Here is a 26,757-nt window from a genome sequence, read left to right as displayed (position 1 = left end):
CTGTTTTCTCTTCCTGGGCTTTTAAGAACGAAGCGTCCATGGAACAACTCTGTAAGGCAACTATTGGTCCACTTTGCAGACCTTTTAAAAAAATTTCAAATGTGATGTTTTTGTCTCAGCTGAGGCTGTTTTTGGGAAAAAGGTGCTTTAAGTGGTGGTGCCTTCAGTTTTTGTCCGCCTACATTTACTTTCCCCTCCCTGTCCATTTTGTGTCCTCTCTGGCTTGGGTATTGGTTTCCCATCAGTAATGAATGGAATCGTGGACTCTCCATGCCATTGGAAAGAAAACAAAATGTATGCTTACCTGATAAATTCTTTTCTTTCCTGGCATGGAGAGTCCACGACCTGCCCTGTAAGTCTATTTCCGGCGGAATTTGTTTTGTGTAACCCTCAGGCACCTATGTACCCTAGTGTTCTCCTACCTTTTCTTTATTCCCTCGGCTGAATGACTGGGGAGTATGGGTAGTGGGATGATACTTAAAGGGACATTAAACACTACATAAATGCTAGAGAGAATGATGCATTTAAAGAAAAGATTAGTCTGAGAATAACATGTATTGTAGATGTATTTTTTAAAGTTTCTTTAGATGTTTAAATATTGACAAAATAAGTGCAAAGTTTTAGTGTCTATAAAACAATGGGAGCCGCCATGTTGTAACTTAGGTTACCTTCTCTGCTATAGCCAATATGGGACAGTTATAAATAGGTAACTAGAGTGTGCAGCCAATGGCTGTGAGGAATATAACAGTGTTCTGCACCTCCACTTCTAACAGGAACTGAAAAGCTAACAACTTCATAATGGAATTACAGGAAAAGGGGGGGGGGAATAATAATGAAATTTTATTGCAGAGTTTTTTTTATATATATATATATATGATTTATCATTTTATATTACCACCTCAATGTGTTTAATGTCCCTTTAAGCTCTGGCTGGGGTGTTCTTTGCCTCCTCCTTGTGGCCAGGAAGTGAATTTCCCATCAGTAATGAATGGCATTGTGGACTCTCCATGCCAGGAAATAAAATAATTTATCAGGTAAGCATTAATTTTGTTTTTTTTACCATAATGGCCCTTTAATGAGTGAGGTCTGTATAAGTACTGCCTTTTTATGTTTATTGGCCAATGTATAAAAATGCACGTGCGTCATACACTTGTAGAAGATTAAATGTGAAACTTTTAATCTTACTACATTGATTTTTGCTCCATTCTTGTTTTTTCTGAAGCAGTAATGACTCAAACACATTTTTCCTTACCCTTTTCCCAAACTAAGGGCTAGATTATGAGTGGAGAACTATTTATTGCTTCCGATGAGTGTTAACTGTGCTAGAAGTAAACTCTTTGCGCGAGTCAGGTAGCGTGCGTATTACAAGTTAAAAGTAAAAAGTTTGCGCACGAGTGCTCACCAGACACGCAAAAAGCCAAACTTGGAATATCGCGATCGCGTTAATGTATTCCCCATAGACTTCAATGGACCGTGAAAAGTCGAAAAAACACCCAAGTCGCCCAAACCCAATGACATTTTCTCAAGTGCGCTAGCCCGATATCAAATACTGATATTTCACATTCCAATCTTCCTCACATAGCAGAATATGTACTATTTATTCTTAAATACATATTTCTAAGTATCTGATGTTTTTTTGGTAATTTATATATATATACAGTATCTCACAAAAGTGAGTACACCCCTCACATTTTTTGTAAATATTTTATTATATCTTTTCATGTGACAACACTGAAGAAATTACACTTTGCTACAATGTAAAATAGTGAGTGTACAGCCTGTATAACAGTGTAAATTTGCTGTTTCCTCAAAATAACTCGACACACAGCCATTAAAGTCTAAACCGTTGGCTACAAAAGTGAGTACACCCCTAAGTGGAAATGTCCAAATTGGGCCCAATTATCCATTTTCCCTCCCCGGTGTCATGTGACTCGTTAGTGTTACAAGGTCTCAGGTGTGAATGGGGAGCAGGTGTGTTAAAGGGCCACTGTAAGTAAATATTTTCTATGCCTGTTACTAACTAACTACCCAAAATACGCTTTTAATCAATAGCATTTCATTAACATATCTCTACCGTATATCAGAAATCTTGTCTGCAAATTTAATTGTTTTCCAAACCCACTCCTTGGGTATCCTTTGCTCTGTACCAATCCGTTTACAATACCTAGGTTTCAAAATGGCGCTTTAAACACAAAGTTATTGGTTTAAGTATTTTGAACAGGCAGTGCTGAAAATAGTGGGCAGGATAACGTGACATCATCGGCGAATAAAAGATATAACTTTTAGAACGTTATGAAACTTCGTTTTGGAGAAAATATAGGTCAGTAGGTTTTAATAAATGTTTATTAACTTTAATATGTTAGTTGTTTAGCTTAAAATTATAACAGAAAGTAATCCTTTAAATTTGGTGTTATCGCTCTTACACTCTCTGATACTGGTCACTGGAAGTTCAACATGGCACCTCATGGCAAAGAACTCTCTGAGGATCTGAAAAAAAGAATTGTTGCTCAACATAAAGATGGCCTAGGCTATAAGAAGATTGCCAAGACCCTGAAACTGAGCTGCAGCACGGTGGGCAAGACCATACAGCCATTTCACAGGACAGGTTCGACTCAGAACAGGCCCTCGCCATGGTCGACCAAAGAAGTTGAGTGCACATGCTCAGCGTCATATCCAGAGGTTGTCTTTGGGAAATAGACGTATGAGTGCTGCCAGCATTGCTGCAGAGGTTGAGACCATACGCTGCACACTGCATCAAATTAGTCCCAGAAGGAAGCCCCTTCTAAAGATGATGCACAAGAAAGCCTGCAAACAGTTTGCTGGGAAACATGTCCTGTGGTCAGATGAGACCAAGATAAACTTATTTGGTTCAGATGGTGTCAAGCGTGTGTGGTGACAACCAGGTGAGGAGTACAAAAACAAGTGTTTCTCTTGACTAGTCAAGCATGGTGGTGGGAGTGTTGTGGTCTGGGCCTGCATGAGTGCTGCCGGCACTGGGAAGCTACAGTTCATTGAGGGAACAAAAACATTAATGCCAACATGTACTGTGACACACTGAAGCAGAGCATGATCCCCTCTCTTCGGAGACTGGACTGCAGGGCAGTATTCCAACATGATAACGACCCCAAACACACCTCCAAGACGACCACTGCCTTGCTAAAGAAGCTGAGGGTAAAGGTGATGGACTGGCCAAGCATGTCTTCAGACCTAAACCCTATTAAGCATCTGTGGGGCATCCTCAAAAGGAAGGTGGGGGAGCTCACGGTCTCTAACATCCACCAGCTCTGTGATGTTGTCATGGAGGAGTGGAAGAGGACTCCAGTGGCAACCTGTGAAGCTCTGGTGAACTCCATGCCCAAGAGTGTTAAGGCAGTGCTGGAAAATAATGGTGGCCACACAAAATATTGACACTTTGGGCTCAATTTGGACATTTCCACTTAGGGGTGTACTCACTTTTGTTGTCAATGGTTTAGACATTAATGGTTGTGTGTTGAGTTATTTTAAGAGGACAGCAAATTTACACTGTTATACAGGCTGTACATTCACTACTTTACATTGTAGCAAAGTGTAATTTCTTCAGTGCTGTCACATGAAAAGATATAAAAAAATATTTACAAAAATGTAAGGGGTGTACTCACTTTTGTGAGATACTGTGTGTGTGTGTGTGTATATATGTATGTGTATATATGTATGTGTATATATATATATATATATATATATATATATATATATATATATATATAAAATAGCAATAAAGAGGGCACTCACTGGTCTTTCAAAGAAATTGTGGTTTTGTCCATGGAAATAAACCACAATTTCTCTTGTAAGGTGTATCCAGTCCACGGGTCATCCATTACTTGTGGGATATTCTCCTTCCCAACAGGAAGTTGCAAGAGGATCACCCACAGCAGAGCTGCTATATAGCTCCTCCCCTAGCTGCCATATCCAGTCATTCTCTTGCAACTCTCAACAAGCATGGAGGTAGTAAGAGAGAAGTGGTGAAATGTAGCTGTTATTTTGCTTCAATCAAGAGTTTATTATTTTTAAATAGTACCGGAGTTGTGCTATTTTGTTCCAGGCAGGAAAAAAGAAGAATCTGCCTGTGATTTCTATGATCTTAGCAGGTTGTAACTAAGATCCATTGCTGTTCTCACACATGACTGAAGAGAGAGATAACTTCAGCGGGGGAATGGCGTGCAGGTTATCCTGCTATGAGGTATGTGCAGTTAATATTTTTCTAGAAGATGTGAAGGCTAGAAAATGCTGCTGAATAACAACAAAGAAAAGCGGTGCTTACCCTCAGGCTATCTGGCGAATGGCTTTCTTCAGCGACCCTCCAGCGCGTCTTCAGCGTGTGCACACATAACACTCCTACGGAAGCGGATAGGAGCCAGATCCAGGCGTCCCGGTCCAATGACGTCAGAGAAATCTTCAGTAGAGCAAAAGGGAAACCGGCTAACCATCCGCCAATAAATCCAAAGAAGCGGTGAGGTAAGATGCAGTAATACTTTATTATTTACAGGTACAGACAGGCTAAAATCAAAAAGGTGGGCATGCAGAAAAAATGCACCAAGCGGAACAAGTCCGGATGGCTACTAGACAGCAAAAAACATACGCGTTTCGTGAGGGGCTTCCTCACTTGCTCACTGCTTGAAACAGAATGCTGTTCTGCAAGCATATATAGAGGGTCAATTAGATTAATTGATAATCTGTTTAGAGATTAATACCTAATTCAGTTTTTAACCCTTAAAACTATATATGCTGCATACAGACAGAATACAGAGATGCAATGTTTATTTTGAAACAGTGTATAAGAATGAAAATACACAACTTTAAATTTTTTTAGTTATCACTGACATAAGAGCAATATGTAATTAGGGGTTAAGCTTTAATATATGGAGAGAAAATTTTACCCCTAAAATGTGTGGTTACACAAACAAATTGACATCTGATTCAACATTTAGACCAAATGGGACCCTGGAATTTATATTGAAAATCCACCTGACCTCTTTTTTACTGAGCTGATATTCCCTATCCCCCCCTCTTTTAGAGAAGGGTACATGGTCCACAGCCTGAAAAAATGCTAAAGAGGAATCTCCTTGATGTTCAAACTTAAAATGTGATGCTACTGAAGTAAATATCTCTGGATCATTTATATCCCTTATATGTTCTAGTACCCTATCTCTCAACCTTCTTTTTGTTTTTCCTAGGTACTGTATTTGGCAGCTTTTGCATGTCATGAGGTACACTATATGTGTGGAATTGCAGTTAAGGTTATACCTAATCGTGTATTGTTTTCCAGTGCTGTTTGATTGAAAGGTATTTCCTTCAGTAATGTGGTTACAGGTGATACACCTATTCCCTCTGCATTTAAAGCAACCTAATCTTGTTGGTAACCAAGTACCTTTTTTGGTTCCTGGTAAAAAAGAGGGGGATACATAGTTTTGAATACTTTTTGCCTTTCTTGACACACATTTTATTCCATTAGCTATAACTTTTTCCAAGACAGGATCAGTCTGTAGAATTGGTAAGCTTTCTCGTACAATGTCACAAATATTTTTGTACTCCTTGCTATAGGGGGTACTAAACACCACTTTACTAGACATACGCTGTTTATGTGGGGATCTACCCCCTCCCTTTTTGTATTGCAGTAATGACTCACGTGGTATACAATCCACGATCTGTTTAGTTTCTGTTAGTAACTGGTTGCTGTAACCCCTATCCTGAAGTCTTTTGGACAAATCCTCACTTTGTTTTTGATATAGAGTTTCACTAGAGCAAATTCTCCTAGCTCTGATGAATTGACCCTTTGGAATGGCTTTTAGTACATGTCGAGGGTGACAGGATCTGAAGTTTAAAATAGTATTTCCACTTGTGGGTTTTCTATATAAGTCTGTGACAATTCCGTCACCCTCAACAGATACCACAATATCCAAAAACTCAATCCTCGTGGGGTTCTGACACCCAACAAAACTTAAATTATAAGCATTGCAGTTCAAATATTGAATAAAGTTAGATGCTGATATCTCATCTCCATCCCACACCAGAAGCAGGTCATCAATATAACGACCAAAGTAAATTATGTGTTCTCTGAAGGGATTACTATCCGCATAGACGTGGAGCAGCTCCCACCATCCCATATAGAGATTGGCATAGGAGGGGGCGAATTTCGCCCCCATAGCTGTTCCACGTCTCTGCAGATAGTAAGACCCCTCAAACAAAAAATAATTATGAGTTAATAAAAACTCCAAACTTAGAACTATGAAATGTTTAAGGTCCTCAGAAAAAACAGACATTCTATCTAAGATATTGGAAATTGACCTTAGACCTGCCTGGTGTGGGATGGAGGTGTACAGTGAGGCCACATCCACTGTAATGAACCTATATGTAGGCTTCCATTTGATAGTTTGTAATGTACTAAGGACCTGTGTCGAGTCCCTTATATAACTTGTCAGTTGTGCGACTAGAGGTTGCAAAAAGGTATCAATCAGTTCTGAAATGGGCTCCAAAAGGGAACCCACTCCAGAAATGATGGGTCTACCCAGGGGGTGTGTTGCATTCTTGTGCAATTTAGGCAGAAAGTAAAAAATGGGCACATTAGGATTCATAATCAAGAATTGTTCCATTTTTCTTTCTGCTATCACTCCTATCAACTGTCCCTGATATAAAATCTTCTCCAATTTTAGCCTAAACTGCACTGTTGGATTAAAGTCTAATTTCCCATATACCTCTGTGTCTCTCAGTTGACGTTTTGCCTCAAATAGATAATACTCCCTATCCATGATGACGACATTGCCGCCTTTATCAGATAATTTTATGACGATGTTGTCATTACTCTGGAGGGATTTTAGAGCTTTGTACTGATTAGCACTCAAATTATTTTTACCTCTAATAGAGGGGTCATTTTTTGCATCATTTTCTACCCTTTGTGCAAGAGATTTCAATTTATTTTCAATTGTTCTCTGGAATACATCAATATTTTTACCTCTCGCATGCACTGGATAGAAAGTGCTTTTCCTAATTCCACTAATTTGGGGACCACCTATTTTGTATGAATCGCTTTCACCCTCACCTTCTTGTATGAGACCAACTAGTTCATTGATGACACAATGGTCACACTGGTTTCAAGCAGTGAGCAAGTGAGGAAGCCCCTCACGAAACGCGTATGTTTTTTGCTGTCTAGTAGCCATCCGGACTTGTTCCGCTTGGTGCATTTTTTCTGCATGCCCACCTTTTTGATTTTAGCCTGTCTGTACCTGTAAATAATAAAGTATTACTGCATCTTACCTCACCGCTTCTTTGGATTTATTGGCGGATGGTTAGCCGGTTTCCCTTTTGCTCTACTAGAAAATGCTGCTGATACCAAATTTATGTAAGGTAAGCCTGAATACAGTGATTTAATAGCGACTGGTATCATGCTTACTTTCTGAGGTAATACTCTTTTATATTTACAATATAAAACGTTTGCTGGCATGTTTAAACGTTTTTATATATACTTTGGTGATAAAACTTTAATGGGGCCTAGTTTTTTTCCACATGGCTGGCTTAAATTTGCCTAGAAACAGTTTCCTGAGGCTTTCCACTGTGTTACTATGAGTGGGAGGGGGCCTAGTTTAGCGCTTTTTTGCGCATTAACTATTACAGACTGAGACATCCAGCTTCCTCCAGGAGTCCCCTGAATGCTATAGGACATCTCTAAAGGGCTCTTAGGCTTCCAAAATCATTTGTTGGGGAAGGTAGGCCCACAGCAAGGCTGTGGCAGTTTGGTGTGACTGTTAAAAAAACGTCTATATCGTTTTTTTGATCCGGTTTTTGAACTAAGGGGTTAATCATCCATTTGCAAGTGGGTGCAATGCTCTGTTAGCTTATTATACACACTGTAAAAATTTCGTTTGATTTACTGCCTTTTTTCACTGTTTTTCAAATTCTGACAAAATTTGTTTCTCTTAAAGGCACAGTACCGTTTCTTATATTTGCTTGTTAACTTCATTTAAAGTGTTTTCCAAGCTTGCTAGTCTCATTGCTAGTCTGTATAAACATGTCTGACATAGAGGAAACTGCTTGTTCATTATGTTTAAAAGCCATGGTGGAACCCCCTCTTAGAATGTGTACCAAATGTACTGATTTCACTTTAAGCAATAAAGATCATATTCTGTCTTTAAAAAATTTATCACCAGAGGAATCTGACGAGGGGGAAGTTATGCCGACTAACTCTCCCCACGTGTCAGATCCTTTGACTCCCGCTCAAGGGACTCACGCTCAAATGGCGCCAAGTACATCCAGGGCGCCTATAGCGTTTACTTTACAAGACATGGCGGCAGTCATGGATAATACACTGTCAGCGGTATTAGCCAGACTACCTGTATTTAGAGGAAAGCGAGATAGCTCTGGAGTTAGACGAAATACAGAGCATACTGACGCTTTAAGAACTATGTCTGATACTGCCTCACAATATGCAGAAGCTGAAGAAGGAGAGCTTCTTTCTGTGGGTAATGTTTCTGACTCAGGGAAGATGATGCAACCTGATTCTAATATTTCTACATTTAAATTTAAGCTTGAACACCTCCGCGTGTTACTCAGGGAGGTTTTAGCTGCTCTGAATGACTGTGATACAATTGCAGTGCCAGAGAAATTGTGTAGACTGGATAAATACTATGCAGTGCTGGTGTGCACTGATGTTTTTCCAATACCTAAAAGGTTTACAGATATTATTACTAAGGAATGGGATAGACCAGGTGTGCCGTTCTCTCCCCCTCCTATTTTTAGAAAAATGTTTCCAATAGACGCCACCACACGGGACTTATGGCAGACAGTTCCTAAGGTGGAGGGAGCAGTTTCTACTCTAGCAAAGCGTACTACTATCCCTTGCTTTCTTAGATCCAATGGATAAAAAGTTAGAGGGTTACCTTAAGAAAATGTTTATTCAACAAGGTTTTATCCTACAGCCCCTTGCATGCATTGCGCCTGTCACTGCTGCTGCGGCGCTCTGGTTTGAGTCTCTGGAAGAGGTTTTACAGGTAGCGACTCCATTGGATGACATACTTGACAAGCTTAGAGCACTTAAGCTAGCCAATTCTTTTGTTTCTGATGCCATTGTTCATTTGACTAAACTAACGGCTAAGAATTCTGGTTTTGCTATCCAGGCACGCAGAGCGCTATGGCTTAAATCATGGTCAGCTGACGTTACTTCAAAATCTAAGCTGCTTAACATTCCCTTCAAGGGGCAGACCCTATTTGGGCCTGGTTTGAAGGAGATTATTGCTGATATCACTGTAGGAAAAGGTCATGCCCTTCCTCAGGATAGGTCCAAACCAAGGGCCAAACAGTCTAATTTTCGTGCCTTTCGAAACTTCAAGGCAAGTGCGGCATCAACTTCCTCTAATGCAAAACAAGAGGGAACTTTTGCTCAGTCCAAGACGGTCTGGAGACCTAACCAGACCTGGAACAAGGGTAAGCAGGCCAAAAAGCCTGCTACTGCCTCTAATACAGCATGAAGGAACGGCCCCCTATCCGGTAACGGATCTAGTAGGGGGCAGACTTTCGCTCTTCACCCAGGCGTGGGCAAGAGATGTCCAGGATCCCTGGGCGTTGGAAATTATATCCCAGGGATATCTTCTGGACTTCAAGGCTTCCCCCCAAAAGGGAGATTTCACCTTTCACAATTATCTGCAAACCAGATAAAGAGAGAGGCATTCTTACACTGTGTACAAGACCTCCTAGTTATGGGAGTGATCCATCCAGTTCCAAAGGAGGAACAGGGACAGGGATTTTACTCAAAACTGTTTGTGGTTCCCAAAAAAGAGGGAACCTTCAGACCAATTTTGGATCTAAAGATCTTAAACAAATTCATCAGAGTTCCATCATTCAAGATGGAGACTATTCTTACCATCCTACCTATGATCCAGGAGGGTCAATACATGACTACAGTGGATTTAAAGGATGCTTATCTGCACATTACGATACAGTTGGTCCTAAGGCCACGGGGCATAGCAGTGGCCCCTTATTTAGACGACATCCTGATTCAGGCGTCAAATTTCCAAATTGCCAAGTCTCATACGGACATAGTGTTGGCATTTCTGAGGTCGCATGGGTAGAAGGTGAACGAGGAAAAGAGTTCTCTATCCCCCCTCACAAGAGTTTCCTTCCTAGGGACTCTGATAGATTCTGTAGAAATGAAAATTTACCTGACGGAGTCCAGGTTATCAAAACTTCTAAATTCCTGCCGTGTTCTTTATTCCATTCCTCGCCCTTCGGTGGCTCAGTGCATGGAAGTAATCGGCTTAATGGTAGCGGCAATGGACATAGTGCTGTTTGCACGCCTACATCTCAGACTGCTGCAACTATGCATGCTCAGTCAGTGGAATGGGGATTACACAGATTTGTCCCCTCTACTGAATCTGGACCAAGAGACCAGGGATTCTCTTCTTTCGCAGGCCAGATTGGACAATTGTAACGACAGATGCCAGCCTTCTAGGTTGGGGTGCAGTCTGGAACTCCCTGAAGGCTCAGGGATCGTGGACTCAGGAGGAGTCACTCCTTCCAATAAACATTCTGGAACTAAGAGCGATATTCAATGCTCTTCAGGCTTGGCCTCAGCTAGCGACAATGAGGTTCATCAGATTTCAGTCGGACAACATCACGACTGTGGCTTACATCAACCATCAAGGGGGAACAAGGAGTTCCCTAGCGATGTTAGAAGTCTCAAAGATAATTCGCTGGGCAGAGATTCACTCTTGCCACCTATCAGCTATCCATATCCCAGGTGTAGAGAACTGGGAGGCGGATTTTTTAAGTCGACAGACTTTTCATCCGGGGGAGTGGGAACTCCATCCGGAGGTGTTTGCACAATTGGTTCATCGTTGGGGCGAACCAGAACTGGATCTCATGGCGTCTCGCCAGAACGCCAAGCTTCCTTGTTACGGATCCAGGTCCAGGGACCCCAAGGCAACGCTGATAGATGCTCTAGCAGCGCCTTGATCCTTCAACCTGGCTTATGTGTTTCGACAGTTTCCTCTGCTCCCTCGACTGATTGCCAAAATCAAGCAGGAGAGAGCATCTGTGATCTTGATAGCGCCTGCGTGGCCACGCAGGACTTGGTATGCAGATCTGGTGGACATGTCATCCTTTCCACCATGGACTCTGCCGCTGAGACAGGACCTTCTACTTCAAGGTCCTTTCAACCATCCAAATCTAATTTCTCTGAGGCTGACCGCCTGGAGATTGAACGCTTGATTTTATCAAAGCGTGGTTTCTCCGAGTCAGTCATTGATACCTTAATTCAGGCACGAAAGCCTGTCACCAGGAAAATCTATCATAAGATATGGCGTAAATATCTTTATTGGTGTGAATCCAAGGGCTACTCATGGAGTAAGGTCAGGATTCCCAGGATATTATCTTTTCTCCAAGAAGGATTGGAGAAAGGATTGTCAGTTAGTTCCTTAAAGGGACAGATTTCTGCGCTATCTATTCTTTTGCAGAAGCGTCTGGCGGATGTCCCAGACGTTCAGGCATTTTGTCAGGCTTTAGTTATGTTTAAACCTTGTGTTTAAACCTGTTGTTCCACCTTGGAGCTTAAATTTGGTTCTTAAATTTCTTCATTCCATAGATATCAAACTTTTATCTTGGAAAGTTCTTTTTTTGGTAGCTATTTCCTTGGTTCGTAGAGTTTCCGAGTTATCTGCTTTACAATGGGATTCTCCTTATCTGATCTTCCATGCAGATAAGGTAGTTCTGCGTACCAAACCTGGGTTTTTACCTAGGGTGGTATCTAATAAGAATATCAATCAAGAGATTGTTGTTCCGTCTTTGTGTCCTAATCCTTCTTCAAAGAAGGAACGTCTATTACACAATCTGGACGTGGTTCATGCTTTAAAGTTTTACTTACAAGCTACTAAAGATTTTCATCAAACATCTGCTTTGTTTGTTGTCTACTCTGGACAGAGGAGAGGTCAAAAGGCTTCGGCAACCTCTTTCTTTTTGGCTAAAAAGCATAATCCGCTTAGCCTATGAGACTGCTGGCCAGCAGCCTCCAGAAAGGATTACAGCTCATTCTACTAGAGCTGTGGCTTCCACATGGGCCTTTAAAAATGAGGCTTCTGTTGAACAGATTTGCAAGGAGGCGACTTGGTCTTCGCTTCATACTTTTTCAAAATTCTACAAATTTGATACTTTTGCTTCTTTGGAGGCTATTTTTGGGAGAAAGGTTTTACAGACAGTGGTTCCTTCTGTTTAAGTACCTGCCTTGTCCCTCCCTTCATCCGTGTACTTTAGCTTTGGTATTGGTATCCCACAAGTAATGGATGATCCGTGGACTGGATACACCTTACAAGAGAAAACATAATTTATGCTTACCTTGACGCCCTGTCATTTTAAGGCAGGTGTTTTTTAATTTTAAACTACAGTCACCACTGCACCCTATGGTTTCTCCTTTCTCTGCTTGTTTTCGGTCCAATGACTGGATATGGCAGCTAGGGGAGGAGCTATATAGCAGCTCTGCTGTGGGTGATCCTCTTGCAACTTCCTGTTGGGAAGGAGAATATCCCACAAGTAATGGATGATCCGTGGACTGGATACACCACAAGAGAAATAAATTTATCAGGTAAGCATAAATTATGTTTTTTTGAAAGACCATTGAGTGCCTTCTTTATTGCTATCAGTACAGAGAGAATTTGAAGGCGAGAGTGCACTTTTAAATAGGAATATCTATTTACAAATACTTAGAACCTATTCACCCATTTGTGAAGAACATTGGAATGTGAAAGATTTACATTAAATACACAGTTAAACACTTTATTAAATGTGAGTATTGCATAAATATGATTTTTTTATGTTTTCAACTACTTGACTGCAATGGGCTCCAATGCATGTGTGTGTATATATACATATACATATGTATATGTGTGTGTGTATATATATGTATGTGTGTGTGTATATATATATATATATATATATATATATATATATATATATATAATGTGTGTGTGTGTGTCTCTATGTATGTAAACATATGTTTTTATGTGTTTTATATGTCTGTGTGTATGTATGTATATGTGTGTGTGTATATGTTTATATATATATATATATATATATATATATATTTATTTTACACACACATATATTAAGGCGTATGTATGTATGTATGTCTATGTTCAACCCTTTGCCTGCCTTTTTTTTTTTCTAACACCTGAGACGTTATATCTTTGAACCCTTATAACTTTTTAATACATCTTTTTAAAATATGTTTTATTAGATAGCATTATTATGAGTGTAACTGTAGTTTGAAATATAATTTTGATGTGTTTTGTGGAGCTTTGTCTGAAGTCGCGCTATCCTGACGAAGGTTAAATTCAATTGCGCTCAAGCAAACACATTTACCTTCAACGTGTAATACGTGCACTACTTCAGACACGTGCAAAGAGCCACGATAAACCCCAAAATATTTTGAAACAATAAAAAGTACATTTTGGTTACTGAAAATAACTTAAGAATTCATTTAATGATGCATACTAAATGTAAAATGAACATGGGAAAAAAAATTATTCTTTTGCCCAACAGGTACATGAAAGGTCACACACAGGAGATCGACCATATCTGTGTGATCACACGGGCTGTGGGAAAGCATTCGCAACAGGTATTTTACTGATTTTATTCTTGTTTTGTCACATAATATGAATATACTTAATATATTTATGTACGTTTTGCTTCTGGAAGTACATCTGGCAACAGCAGGCAATAACAAGTGTCAACCATGTTAAATATTAGTTTTTACTTGGGGAATGTTGGGTGAAACATGCAGGTTATCACAAGTAGTAAGACACTTTGCAGTTTACTTACTTTTTGTCCCCATAAAAAAAATTGGGTTGGTTTGTTTACTTTAAAGGGACAGTCTACTCCATAATTTTTATTGTTTAATTTAAAAGGATAAATAATCCTTTTATTACCCATTCCCCAGTTTTGCATAACCAAAAAGGTTATATTAATAAACATTTTACCTCTGTGATTACCTTGTATCTAATCCTCTGCAGGCTGCCCCCTTATCTCAGTTCTTTTGACAGACTAGCATTTTAGCCAATCAGTGCTGACTCATAAACATCTCCACGGGAGTGAGCACAATGTTATCTATATGGCACACATGAATTAACACTGTCTAACAAAAAAAAAGAACTTTCAAAATGCACTGGGATAAGACAGTTTTCAATGGTTTAGAAATCAGTTTGAGCCTACATAAGTTTAGCTTTCTTTCATGTAATTAACAAGAGTCCATGAGCTAGTGACGTATGGGATATACATTCCTTCCAGGAGGGGCAAAGTTTCCCAAACCTTAAAATGCCTATAAATACACCCCTCACCACACCCACAAATCAGTTTTACAAACTTTGCCTCCAAGGGAGGTGGTGAAGTAAGTTTGTGCTAGATTCTACGTTGATATGCGCTCCGCAGCAAGTTGGAGCCCGGTTTTCCTCTCAGCGTGCAGTGAATGTCAGAGGGATGTGAAGAGAGTATTGCCTATTGAATGCATTGATCTCCTTCTACGGGGTCTATTTCATAAGGTTCTCTGTTATCGGTCGTAGAGATTCATCTCTTACCTCCCTTTTCAGATCGACGATATACTCTTATATTTACCATTTCCTCTACTGATTCTCGTTTCAGTACTGGTTTGGCTTTCTACAAACATGTAGATGAGTGTCCTGGGGTAAGTAAGTCTTATTTTCTGTGACACTCTAAGCTATGGTTGGGCACTTTATTTATAAAGTTCTAAATATATGTATTCAAACATTTATTTGCCTTGACTCAGAATGTTCAACTTTCCTTATTTTCAGACAGTCAGTTTCATATTTGGGATTATGCATTGAATTATCATATTTTTTCTTACCTCAAAAATTTGACTTTTTTCCCTGTGGGCTGTTAGGCTCGCGGGGGCTGAAAATGCTTCATTTTATTGCGTCATTCTTGGCGCGGACTTTTTTGGCGCAAAAATTCTTTTCCGTTTCCGGCGTCATACGTGTCGCCGGAAGTTGCGTCATTTTTTGACGTTATTTTGCGCCAAAAATGTCGCCGTTCCGGATGTGGCGTCATTTTTGGCGCCAAAAGCATTTAGGCGCCAAATAATGTGGGCGTCTTATTTGGCGCTAAAAAATATGGGCGTCGCTTTTGTCTCCACATTATTTCAGTCTCATTTTTCATTTGCTTTTGGTTGCTAGAAGCTTGATGTTTGGCATTTTTTCCCATTCCTGAAACTGTCTTATAAGGAATTTGATCTATTTTGCTTTATATGTTGTTTTTTCTCTTACATATTGCAAGATGTCTCACGTTGCATCTGAGCCAGAAGATACTACAGGAAAACCACTGCCTGCTGGATCTACCAAAGCTAAGTGTATCTGCTGTAAACTTTTGGTAGCTATTCCTCCAGCTGTTGTTTGTAATAATTGTCATGACAAACTTGTTAAAGCAGATAATATTTCCTTTAGTGATGTACCATTGCCTGTTGCAGTTCCCTCAACATCTAAGGTGCAGAATGTTCCTGATAACATAAGAGATTTTGTTTCTGAATCCATAAAGAAGGCTTTGTCTGTTATTTCTCCTTCTAGTAAACGTAAAAAGTCTTTTAAATCTTCTCTCTCTACAGATGAATTTTTAAATGAACACCATCATTCTGATTCTTTGGGCTCTTCTGGTTCAGAGGATTCTATCTCAGAGATTGATGCTGATAAATCTTCATATTTATTTAAGATGGAATTTATTCGCTCTTTACTTAAAGAAGTACTAATTGCTTTAGAAATAGAGGATTCTAGTCCTCTTGATACTAATTCTATACGTTTGGATAAGGTTTTTAAAGCTCCTGCGGTTATTCCAGAAGTCTTTCCTGTTCCTAATGCTATTTCTGCAGTAATTTCCAAGGAATGGGATAAATTGGGTAATTCATTTACTCCTTCTAAACGTTTTAAGCAATTATATCCTGTTCCGCCTGACAGGTTAGAATTTTGGGACAAAATCCCTAAAGTTGATGGGGCTATTTCTACCCTTGCTAAACGTACTACCATTCCTACGTCAGATGGTACCTCGTTTAAGGATCCTTTAGATAGAAAAATTGAATCTTTTCTAAGAAAAGCTTATCTATGTTCAGGTAATCTTCTTAGACCTGCTATATCATTGGCTGATGTTGCTGCAGCTTCAACTTTTTGGTTGGAAACTCTAGCGCAACAAGTAACAAATCGTGATTCTCATGATATTATTATTCTTCTCCAGCATGCTAATAATTTCATCTGTGATGCCATTTTTGATATTATTAGAGTTGATGTTAGGTTTATGTCTCTGGCTATCTTAGCCAGAAGAGCTTTATGGCTTAAGACCTGGAATGCTGATATGGCTTCTAAATCAACTCTACTTTCCATTTCTTTCCAGGGAAAGAAATTATTTGGTTCTCAGTTGGATTCTATTATTTCAACTGTTACTGGTGGGAAAGGAACTTTTTTACCACAGGATAAAAAGTCTAAAGGTAAAAACAGGGCTAACAATCGTTTTCGTTCCTTTCGTTTCAACAAAGAACAAAAGCCTGATCCTTCGTCCTCAGGAGCAGTTTCAGTTTGGAAACCATCTCCAGTCTGGAATAAATCCAAGCCTGCTAGAAAGGCAAAGCCTGCTTCTAAGTTCACATGAAGGTACGGCCCTCATTCCAGTTCAGCTGGTAGGGGGCAGGTTACGTTTTTTCAAAGAAATTTGGATCAATTCTGTTCACAATCTTTGGATTCAGAACATTGTTTCAGAAGGGTACAGAATTGGTTTCAAGATGAGACCTCCTGCAAGGAGATTTTTTCTTTCCCATGTCCCAGTAAATCCAGTGAAAGCTCAAGCATTTCTGAATTGTGTTTCAGATCTAGAGTTGGCTGGAGTAATTATGCCAGTTCCAGTTCCGGAACAGGGGATGGGGTTTTATTCAAATCTCTTCATTGTACCAAAGAAGGAGAATTCCTTCAGACCAGTTCTGGATCTAAAATTATTGAATCGTTATGTAAGGATACCAACGTTCAAGATGGTAACTGTAAGGACTATATTGCCTTTTGTTCAGCAAGGGAATTATATGTCCACAATAGATTTACAGGATGCATATCTGCATATTCCGATTCATCCAGATCATTATCAGTTCCTGAGATTCTCTTTTCTAGACAAGCATTACCAATTTGTGGCTCTACCGTTTGGCCTTGCTACAGCTCCAAGAATTTTCACAAAGATTCTCGGTGCCCTTCTGTCTGTAATCAGAGAACAGGGTATTGTGGTATTTCCTTATTTGGACGATATCTTGGTACTTGCTCAGTCTTTACATTTAGCAGAGTCTCATACGAATCGACTTGTGTTGTTTCTTCAAGATCATGGTTGGAGGATCAATTTACCAAAAAGTTCTTTGATTCCTCAAACAAGGGTAACCTTTCTGGGTTTCCAGATAGATTCAGTGTCCATGACTCTGTCTTTAACAGACAAGAGACGTCTAAAATTGATTACAGCTTGTCGAAACCTTCAGTCTCAATCATTCCCTTCGGTAGCCTTATGCATGGAAATTCTAGGTCTTATGACTGCTGCATCGGACGCGATCCCCTTTGCTCGTTTTCACATGCGACCTCTTCAGCTCTGTATGCTGAACCAATGGTGCAGGGATTACACGAAGATATATCAATTAATATCTTTAAAACCGATTGTTCGACACTCTCTAACGTGGTGGACAGATCACCTTCGTTTAATTCAGGGGGCTTCTTTTGTTCTTCCGACCTGGACTGTAATTTCAACAGATGCAAGTCTCACAGGTTGGGGAGCTGTGTGGGGATCTCTGACGGCACAAGGAGTTTGGGAATCTCAGGAGGTGAGATTACCGATCAATATCTTGGAACTCCGTGCAGTTTTCAGAGCTCTTCAGTTTTGGCCTCTTCTGAAGAGAGAATCGTTCATTTGTTTTCAGACAGACAATGTCACAACTGTGGCATACATCAATCATCAAGGAGGGACTCACAGTCCTCTGGCTATGAAAGAAGTATCTCGAATTTTGGTTTGGGCGGAATCCAGCTCCTGTCTAATCTCTGCGGTTCATATCCCAGGTGTAGACAATTGGGAAGCGGATTATCTCAGTCGCCAAACGTTGCATCCGGGCGAATGGTCTCTTCACCCAGAGGTATTTCTTCAGATTGTTCAAATGTGGGGGCTCCCAGAGATAGATCTGATGGCCTCTCATCTAAACAAGAAACTTCCCAGGTATCTGTCCAGATCCCGGGATCCTCAGGCGGAGGCAGTGGATGCATTATCACTTCCTTGGAAGTATCATCCTGCCTATATCTTTCCGCCTCTAGTTCTTCTTCCAAGAGTAATCTCCAAGATTCTGAGGGAATGCTCGTTTGTTCTGCTAATAGCTCCGGCATGGCCTCACAGGTTTTGGTATGCGGATCTTGTCCGGATGGCATCTTGCCAACCATGGACTCTTCCGTTAAGACCAGACCTTCTGTCACAAGGTCCTTTTTTCCATCCGGATCTGAAATCCTTAAATTTAAAGGTATGGAGATTGAACGCTTGATTCTTGGTCAAAGAGGTTTCTCTGACTCCGTGATTAATACTATGTTACAGGCTCGTAAATCTGTATCTCGAGAGATATATTATAGAGTCTGGAAGACTTATATTTCTTGGTGTCTTTCTCATCATTTTTCTTGGCATTCTTTTAGAATACCGAGAATTTTACAGTTTCTTCAGGATGGTTTAGATAAGGGTTTGTCCGCAAGTTCTTTGAAAGGACAAATCTCTGCTCTTTCTGTTCTTTTTCACAGAAAGATTGCTATTCTTCCTGATATTCATTGTTTTGTACAAGCTTTGGTTCGTATAAAACCTGTCATTAAGTCAATTTCTCCTCCTTGGAGTTTGAATTTGGTTCTGGGAGCTCTTCAAGCTCCTCCGTTTGAACCTATGCATTCATTGGACATTAAATTACTTTCTTGGAAAGTTTTGTTCCTTTTGGCCATCTCTTCTGCTAGAAGAGTTTCTGAATTATCTGCTCTTTCTTGTGAGTCTCCTTTTCTGATTTTTCATCAGGATAAGGCGGTGTTGCGAACTTCTTTTGAATTTTTACCTAAAGTTGTGAATTCCAACAACATTAGTAGAGAAATTCCTTCATTATGTCCTAATCCTAAGAATTCTAAGGAGAAATCGTTGCATTCTTTGGATGTTGTTAGAGCTTTGAAATATTATGTTGAAGCTACGAAATCTTTCCGTAAGACTTCTAGTCTATTTGTTATCTTTTCCGGTTCTAGGAAAGGCCAGAAAGCTTCTGCCATTTCTTTGGCATCTTGGTTGAAATCTTTAATTCATCTTGCCTATGTTGAGTCGGGTAAAATTCCGCCTCAGAGAATTACAGCTCATTCTACTAGGTCAGTATCTACTTCCTGGGCGTTTAGGAATGAAGCTTCGGTTGACCAGATCTGCAAAGCAGCAACTTGGTCCTCTTTGCATACTTTTACTAAATTCTACCATTTTGATGTATTTTCTTCTTCTGAAGCAGTTTTTGGTAGAAAAGTTCTTCAGGCAGCGGTTTCAGTTTGAATCTTCTGCTTATGTTTTTTGTTAAACTTTATTTTGGGTGTGGATTATTTTCAGCAGGAATTGGCTGTCTTTATTTTATCCCTCCCTCTCTAGTGACTCTTGTGTGGAAAGATCCACATCTTGGGTAGTCATTATCCCATACGTCACTAGCTCATGGACTCTTGTTAATTACATGAAAGAAAACATAATTTATGTAAGAACTTACCTGATAAATTCATTTCTTTCATATTAACAAGAGTCCATGAGGCCCACCCTTTTTTGTGGTGGTTATGATTTTTTTGTATAAAGCACAATTATTCCAATTCCTTATTTTATATGCTTCGCACTTTTTTTCTTATCACCCCACTTCTTGGCTATTCGTTAAACTGATTTGTGGGTGTGGTGAGGGGTGTATTTATAGGCATTTTAAGGTTTGGGAAACTTTGCCCCTCCTGGAAGGAATGTATATCCCATACGTCACTAGCTCATGGACTCTTGTTAATATGAAAGAAATGAATTTATCAGGTAAGTTCTTACATAAATTATGTTTTTTAAAAAAGAAAAACAAGAAAACAGCAAATTTAATGATAAATTTAAATTGGAAAGTTGTTTAAAATTGCAAGCCCCATCTGAATAATGAAAGTTTAATTTTTAACTTTACTGTCCCTTTAAATACAATTCCATGTAAGAGGGTGAAGTAGGTATTCCAGACTTAAGAAACCTAACCAGTGTACATTCTACACAGTGACTGTTTGATCTGTGTTGTAGCTCATTTATATCTGTCCTTAACTAGCCAAATAAAATAATATGTTCCTGGCCTGCAAAACAATAAACAACTTACTTACATAATGACAGTATAACAGTATAAAGATTTTTACGTATATCTTTCCCTTGTATGCTTCAGCTAAAAACAGTTGAAAAACAATGCACTTTATACTAACATAATGACTGTGGTTAGCCTTGTTTTCTGCACAGCTTGACTCATCCAAATGATGCAAGTGGTGGGTGGGGTTTGGCTATTGAAAAACAATTGTAGCTAACAAGTTGTTTTTTATTTATTTTTTAAGACTTGGCTGGTATGTTGTTCTATAGAAAGACAACAGAAATGTTATTAGAAAATGTCAGTGTCCCTTTAAAACCTTAATGCAATGTAATAATTAAAATGAATTATTTCCTTAGAGCAGTTGTTTTTTTTAATATAGTCCCCACTGCCTGTGCGTTTAACCCCTGCTAAATGTTAAACGCACAGGAAAACTGGAGGTTTGGAATTTTGAAATGGATGTATCAACTCATAGTTGCATTCTGTGAGGAATAAGGCAGGCTTTGTGCTGAGGGATTGTAAGCAGACCATTGATAAACCCTTGTGGGGTTACTAGCACCCTAGCATGGGGGCAATTGGTCTGGCGTTTCAGCAGTTTCAAGATCTCCTAGACTGAATATAAAGGGAAGTCGGGCAGTATAGCTGCAATACCCAAAACTTCAGGGGGGCGCTCTGGATCTTCTGTTGATGTTGGAAGCCTAATGAATTCAGCAGAAATGCATCTCCTGGGGCCATTATAAAGCTGATTATTTTAGTTGTTAATCTGTTAATCTGTTTAAGTGATCTATTTTTATTCATAGGAGATATTTTACAAACCATTAAAAATCATGAAATCAAAGAAATAAACATAAAAATTGGAAATCTAAGTGCATATGACAATATTTTTTAATTCCAGTCACAAAAATAAGTGCAATATTTAACAGGTAAACTGTTGTATATCTTCTTCCTCCGAACTTTTTTTTTTTTGCTCAAATTCCCCACGGATTTCCTCTCCACAAAAAGGGCTATCTATTCTCTCTCTTCTATCCATCTCTATTTCTCAAATAGTCATTTTCCTATTAGATTTCATTTTTCATAAATTGTTTTATTTTTAAAAAAATAAATATTTGTTTCTCAGTTTCAGTATCTTGGTAATAAAGGGACAGATAGATAAAGCCTTTACTACCCATTCCCAAGCTTTGCACAACCAACATTGTTATATTAATATACTTTATAACATTTAAACCTCTAAATTTCTGCCAGTTTCTAAGCCACTACAGACAGCCTCTTATCACATGTTTTTTATTTGCTTTTCACAGCAAGAGACTGCTAGTTCATGTGAGCCATATTGATAACGTGCTCACGCCCGAGGAGTTATTTGAGTTAGCACAACACAATACTAAATTCAAGTCCATAAATAATAAATAAAAAGTCATGTGATCAGGGGGCTGTCAGAAGATGCTTAGATACAAGGTAACAGAGGTAAAACTGTGTTGATTATGGAAAACTGGGGAATGGGTAATAAAGGGATTATCTATCTTTTAAAACAATAAAAATAATATTGTAGACTGTCCCTTTAAATATATCTCTCCTATTTCTTATACTAACCGTTTAATATTATTTTAAGAATTCAATTTTGTCCTTTTGTTCATCAATTGTTTCCTTTTAATCCAGGGAAAATTTGGGTTTCTTAAAATGATTTCCAATTTTTTTTAAGGATCACATTTCTACCCAAGAGATTTATAACATTAACAAGTTGTTTCAAATTAAGACATTCTTTTCTATCTTCTAGAAGAAAATAAAAACTTACCATAAATAAAACTTTCTAAAATCTTTGTATTCATGGACATCGTCAGAAACAGGGTATTAAATTAGCTTTTAGGAGTTTATATTTATAACAATTTCATTGTCCATTCTTACTCTATTTAGAAATGATGAACAGTTATAAAACCCAAAAAATGTATTTGATGATTCAGATAGAACATACAATTTAAAAAAAAACTATATAATTTACTTTTATTATCAAATTTTCTTCGTTTTCTTGTTATCTTGTATTGAAAAGCATGGAGGTAAGTTCAGGAGTGTGCACGTCTGCAGTGTTTTATGGCAGCAGTTTTGCAACAATGTTATACATTCATAAGAGCACTATTTCCTGTCATGTAGTGCTTCAGACACGTGCAGATATCTCTTCAAAAAAGAATAACATGAGTACAAAGCCAATTTGGAACATTTTTAAAACTGTATTTCTTTCTAATGACACGGTGAGTCCACGGATCATCATTAATTACTGTTGGCAATATCACTCCTGGCCAGCAGGAGGAAGCAAAGAGCACCACAGCTAAGTATCACTTCTCTACCCACAATCCCCAGTCATTCTCTTTGCCTCTAGTGCAAGGAGTAAGTGAAGTAATTGGGTGTCTGATAAATATGATTCTTCTATCAAGATTTTTTTATTTTGAAATCTGGGCAGGATTGCTCTGATCTTCTATCACAATTTGGGTGTAGCTGTCCTCAACGTTAGTTTCTTTAGTAGGGCTGTGGTAGCTTTAAAGCAGTTAGGAACTTGTAAAGTGGACTTTGCTGCGTTTTCCTAACAGATTGCTGCCCCATGTCCGAATACCAAAGTAGGCTTACTCTGTCATTCCTTTTTCCTCAGATCTCTGTGAGGAGGGGCATCCTCTCATGCCTTGTGAGTCGTCATCCTGCCGGATGGCTAGAATGCGGGTAAGTGCCTTTTCGTCTTCTGGGGCTGGGAAACTGGCACTAAAAAAGAGTTTGAAATAGCTCCATCTCTGCAACTTATATGGGACATATATATCCTTTAGAAGGATATCTGAGGCAGTCTGCAGGCACTTGATGGTGACAGGAGACTAGAGGTTAATGTGAATCCCCTGTTTTTATATTTGGGCTCTTATATATTCATAAATAAAAAGAGAGAAGCGCTCAACCTGGAAACGAACAATAGCATAATAGCTTGTTCTATGGCTAGTTACCACCCAAGAAGCAGCCTCTTTTTGCTCAACATGTGCCTTTCACAGAAAAGAACTTTTCTGAAGCATATCAGTCTGATTCTGACTTCACAGTGCAGTCCAGCCCCGACATACCAGGCAATCCCTCTCTGAACGAGAGAAACAGCAAAACCCCAGACGTACGTTTCGGCCTATTGTGGGCCTCATCAGTGAGGTGCAGCCATATCCCTCTAGGCACACTGAGCAACGGGTCCACGTCTGGATTCCTGCATCACACTTAGGGAGACTTTCCAAAATGTCAGTGGCGTCCTCTCTATTAACACTGAAATGCACTATGTACACTTATTAGTGCACTATAGAGAGAGTAAAATGTTAACACTGCAATGTCTCCACAAGCACAAAGGAAATAAATAATTAATTAGAGGAATCATTAACCCCCTAGGAACCTCTAACATCAATATATAAGATAAATAAAAAGAGAGAAGCGCTCAACCTGGGAACGAACAATAGCTTGTTCTATGGCTAGATGCCACCCTAGAAGCAGCCTCCTTTTTGCTCAATATGTGCCATTCACAGGGAAGAACTTTCCGGTAGCATATCAGTCTGATCCTGACTTAACAGTGCAGTCCAGCCCCGAAATACCAGGCAATCCCTCTCTGAACAAGAGAAACAGCAAAACCCCAGACGTACGTTTCGGCCTATTGTGGGCCTCGTCAGTGAGGTGCAGCCATAACCCTCTAGGCACACTGAGCAACGGGTCCACGTCTGGATTCCCGCATCACACTTAGGGAGACTTCCCAAAATGTCATAATTTGCATAAATAAAAAGAGAGAAGCGCTCAACCTGGAAACGAACAATATCATAATAGCTTGTTCTATGGCTAGTTACCACCCAAGAAGCAGCCTCTTTTTGCTCAATATGTGCCATTCACAGGGAAGAACTTTCCTGTAGCATATCAGTCTGATCCTGACTTAACAGTGCAGTCCAGCCCCGAAATACCAGGCAAGGATCAGACTGATATGCTACAGGAAAGTTCTTCTCTGTGAATGGCACATATTGAGCAAAAAGAGGCTGCTTCTAGGGTGGTAACTAGCCATAGAACAAGCTATTGTGCTATTGTTCGTTCCCAGGTTGAGCGCTTCTCTCTTTTTATTTATCTTATATATTGATGTTAGAGGTTCCTAGGAGGTTAATGATTCCTCTAATTATTTATTTCCTTTGTGCTTGTGGAGACATTGCAGTGTTAACTTTTCTTTCATGTAATTAGCAAGAGTCCATGAGCTAGTGACGTATGGGATATACATTCCTACCAGGAGGGGCAAAGTTTCCCAAACCTCAAAATGCCTATAAATACACCCCTCACCACACCCACAATTCAGTTTTACAAACTTTGCCTCCGATGGAGGTGGTGAAGTAAGTTTGTGCTAGATTCTACGTTGATATGCGCTCCGCAGCAAGTTGGAGCCCGGTTTTCCTCTCAGTGTGCAGTGAATGTCAGAGGGATGTGAGGAGAGTATTGCCTATTTGAATGCAGTGATCTCCTTCTAAGGGGTCTATTTCATAGGTTCTCTGTTATCGGTCGTAGAGATTCATCTCTTACCTCCCTTTTCAGATCGACGATATACTCTTATATATACCATTACCTCTGCTGATTCTCGTTTCAGTACTGGTTTGGCTATCTGCTATATGTAGATGAGTGTCCTGGGGTAAGTAAGTCTTATTTTCTGTGACACTCCAAGCTATGGTTGGGCACTTTGTTTATAAAGTTCTAAATATATGTATTCAAACATTTATTTGCCTTGACTCAGAATGTTCAACTTTCCTTATTTTCAGACAGTCAGTTTCATATTTGGGATAATGCATTTTGATTTGACCATTTTTTCTTACCTTAAAATTTGACTTTTTCCCTGTGGGCTGTTAGGCTCGCGGGGGCTGAAAATGCTTCATTTTATTGCGTCATTCTTGGCGCGGACTTTTTTGGCGCAAAAATTCTATTTCCGTTTCCGGCGTCATACGTGTCGCCGGAAGTTGCGTCATTCTTTGACGTTATTTCGCGCCAAAAATGTTGGCGTTCCGGATGTGGCGTCATTTTTGGCGCCAAAAAGCATTTAGGCGCCAAATAATGTGGGCGTCTTATTTGGCGCGAAAAAATATGGGCGTCACTTTTGTCTCCACATTATTTAAGTCTCATTTTTTATTGCTTCTGGTTGCTAGAAGCTTGTTCTTTGGCATTCTTTCCCATTCCTGAAACTGTCATTTAAGGAATTTGATCAATTTTGCTTTATATGTTGTTTTTTCTCTTACATATTGCAAGATGTCTCACGTTGCATCTGAGCCAGAAGATACTACAGGAAAATCGCTGTCAAGTGCTGAATCTACCAAAGCTAAGTGTATCTGCTGTAAACTTTTGGTAGCTATTTCTCCAGCTGTTGTTTGTATTGATTGTCATGACAAACTTGTTAAGCAGATAATATTTCCTTTAGTAAAGTACCATTGCCTGTTGCAGTTCCCTCAACATCTAAGGTGCAGAATGTTCCTGATAATATAAGAGATTTTGTTTCTGAATCCATAAAGAAGGCTATGTCTGTTATTTCTCCTTCTAGTAAACGTAAAAAATCTTTTAAAACTTCTCTCCCTACAGATGAATTTTTAAATGAACATCATCATTCTGATTCTGATGACTCCTCTGGTTCAGAGGATTCTGTCTCTGAGGTTGATGCTGATAAATCTTCATATTTATTTAAAATGGAATTTATTCGTTCTTTACTTAAAGAAGTTCTAATTGCTTTAGAAATAGAGGATTCTAGTCCTCTTGATACTAATTCTAAACGTTTAGATAAGGTATTTAAAGCTCCTGTGGTTATTCCAGAAGTTTTTCCTGTTCCTAATGCTATTTCTGCAGTAATTTCTCCAACATAGGTGTGTCCGGTCCACGGCGTCATCCTTACTTGTGGGATATTCTCTTCCCCAACAGGAAATGGCAAAGAGCCCAGCAAAGCTGGTCACATGATCCCTCCTAGGCTCCGCCTACCCCAGTCATTCTCTTTGCCGTTGTACAGGCAACATCTCCACGGAGATGGCTTAGAGTTTTTTAGTGTTTAACTGTAGTTTTTCATTATTCAATCAAGAGTTTGTTATTTTCAAATAGTGCTGGTACGTACTATTTACTCAGAAACAGAAAAGAGATGAAGAATTCTGTTTGTATGAGGAAAATGATTTTAGCAACCGTAACTAAAATCCATGGCTGTTCCACACAGGACTGTTGAGAGCAATTAACTTCAGTTGGGGGAACAGTTTGCAGTCCTTTGCTGCTTGAGGTATGACACATTCTAACAAGACGATGTAATGCTGGAAGCTGTCATTTTCCCTATGGGATCCGGTAAGCCATGTTTATTACGATTGTAAATAAGGGCTTCACAAGGGCTTATTTAGACTGTATTG

The 26,757-nt window shown here is 39.3% G+C and overlaps 1 protein-coding gene across 1 annotated transcript in view; it reads left to right on the top strand.

The window, feature by feature from the left end:
• The window catches only part of ZNF143 (zinc finger protein 143), a gene marked incomplete in the record, with an annotated part of 337,171 nt that overhangs the window by 111,465 nt on the left and 198,949 nt on the right, over window positions 1-26,757 (top strand). Inside the window, 1 exon segment of the mRNA XM_053720596.1 lies at window positions 13,555-13,630. Coding sequence (XP_053576571.1) covers window positions 13,555-13,630 — 76 coding nt within the window.

The sequence above is a fragment of the Bombina bombina genome, chromosome 7, assembly GCF_027579735.1.
Source record: "Bombina bombina isolate aBomBom1 chromosome 7, aBomBom1.pri, whole genome shotgun sequence".
NCBI lineage: Eukaryota > Metazoa > Chordata > Amphibia > Anura > Bombinatoridae > Bombina > Bombina bombina.
Note: the sequence above shows the minus strand (reverse complement) of the source record. Positions and strands in the feature narration are given on the sequence as shown.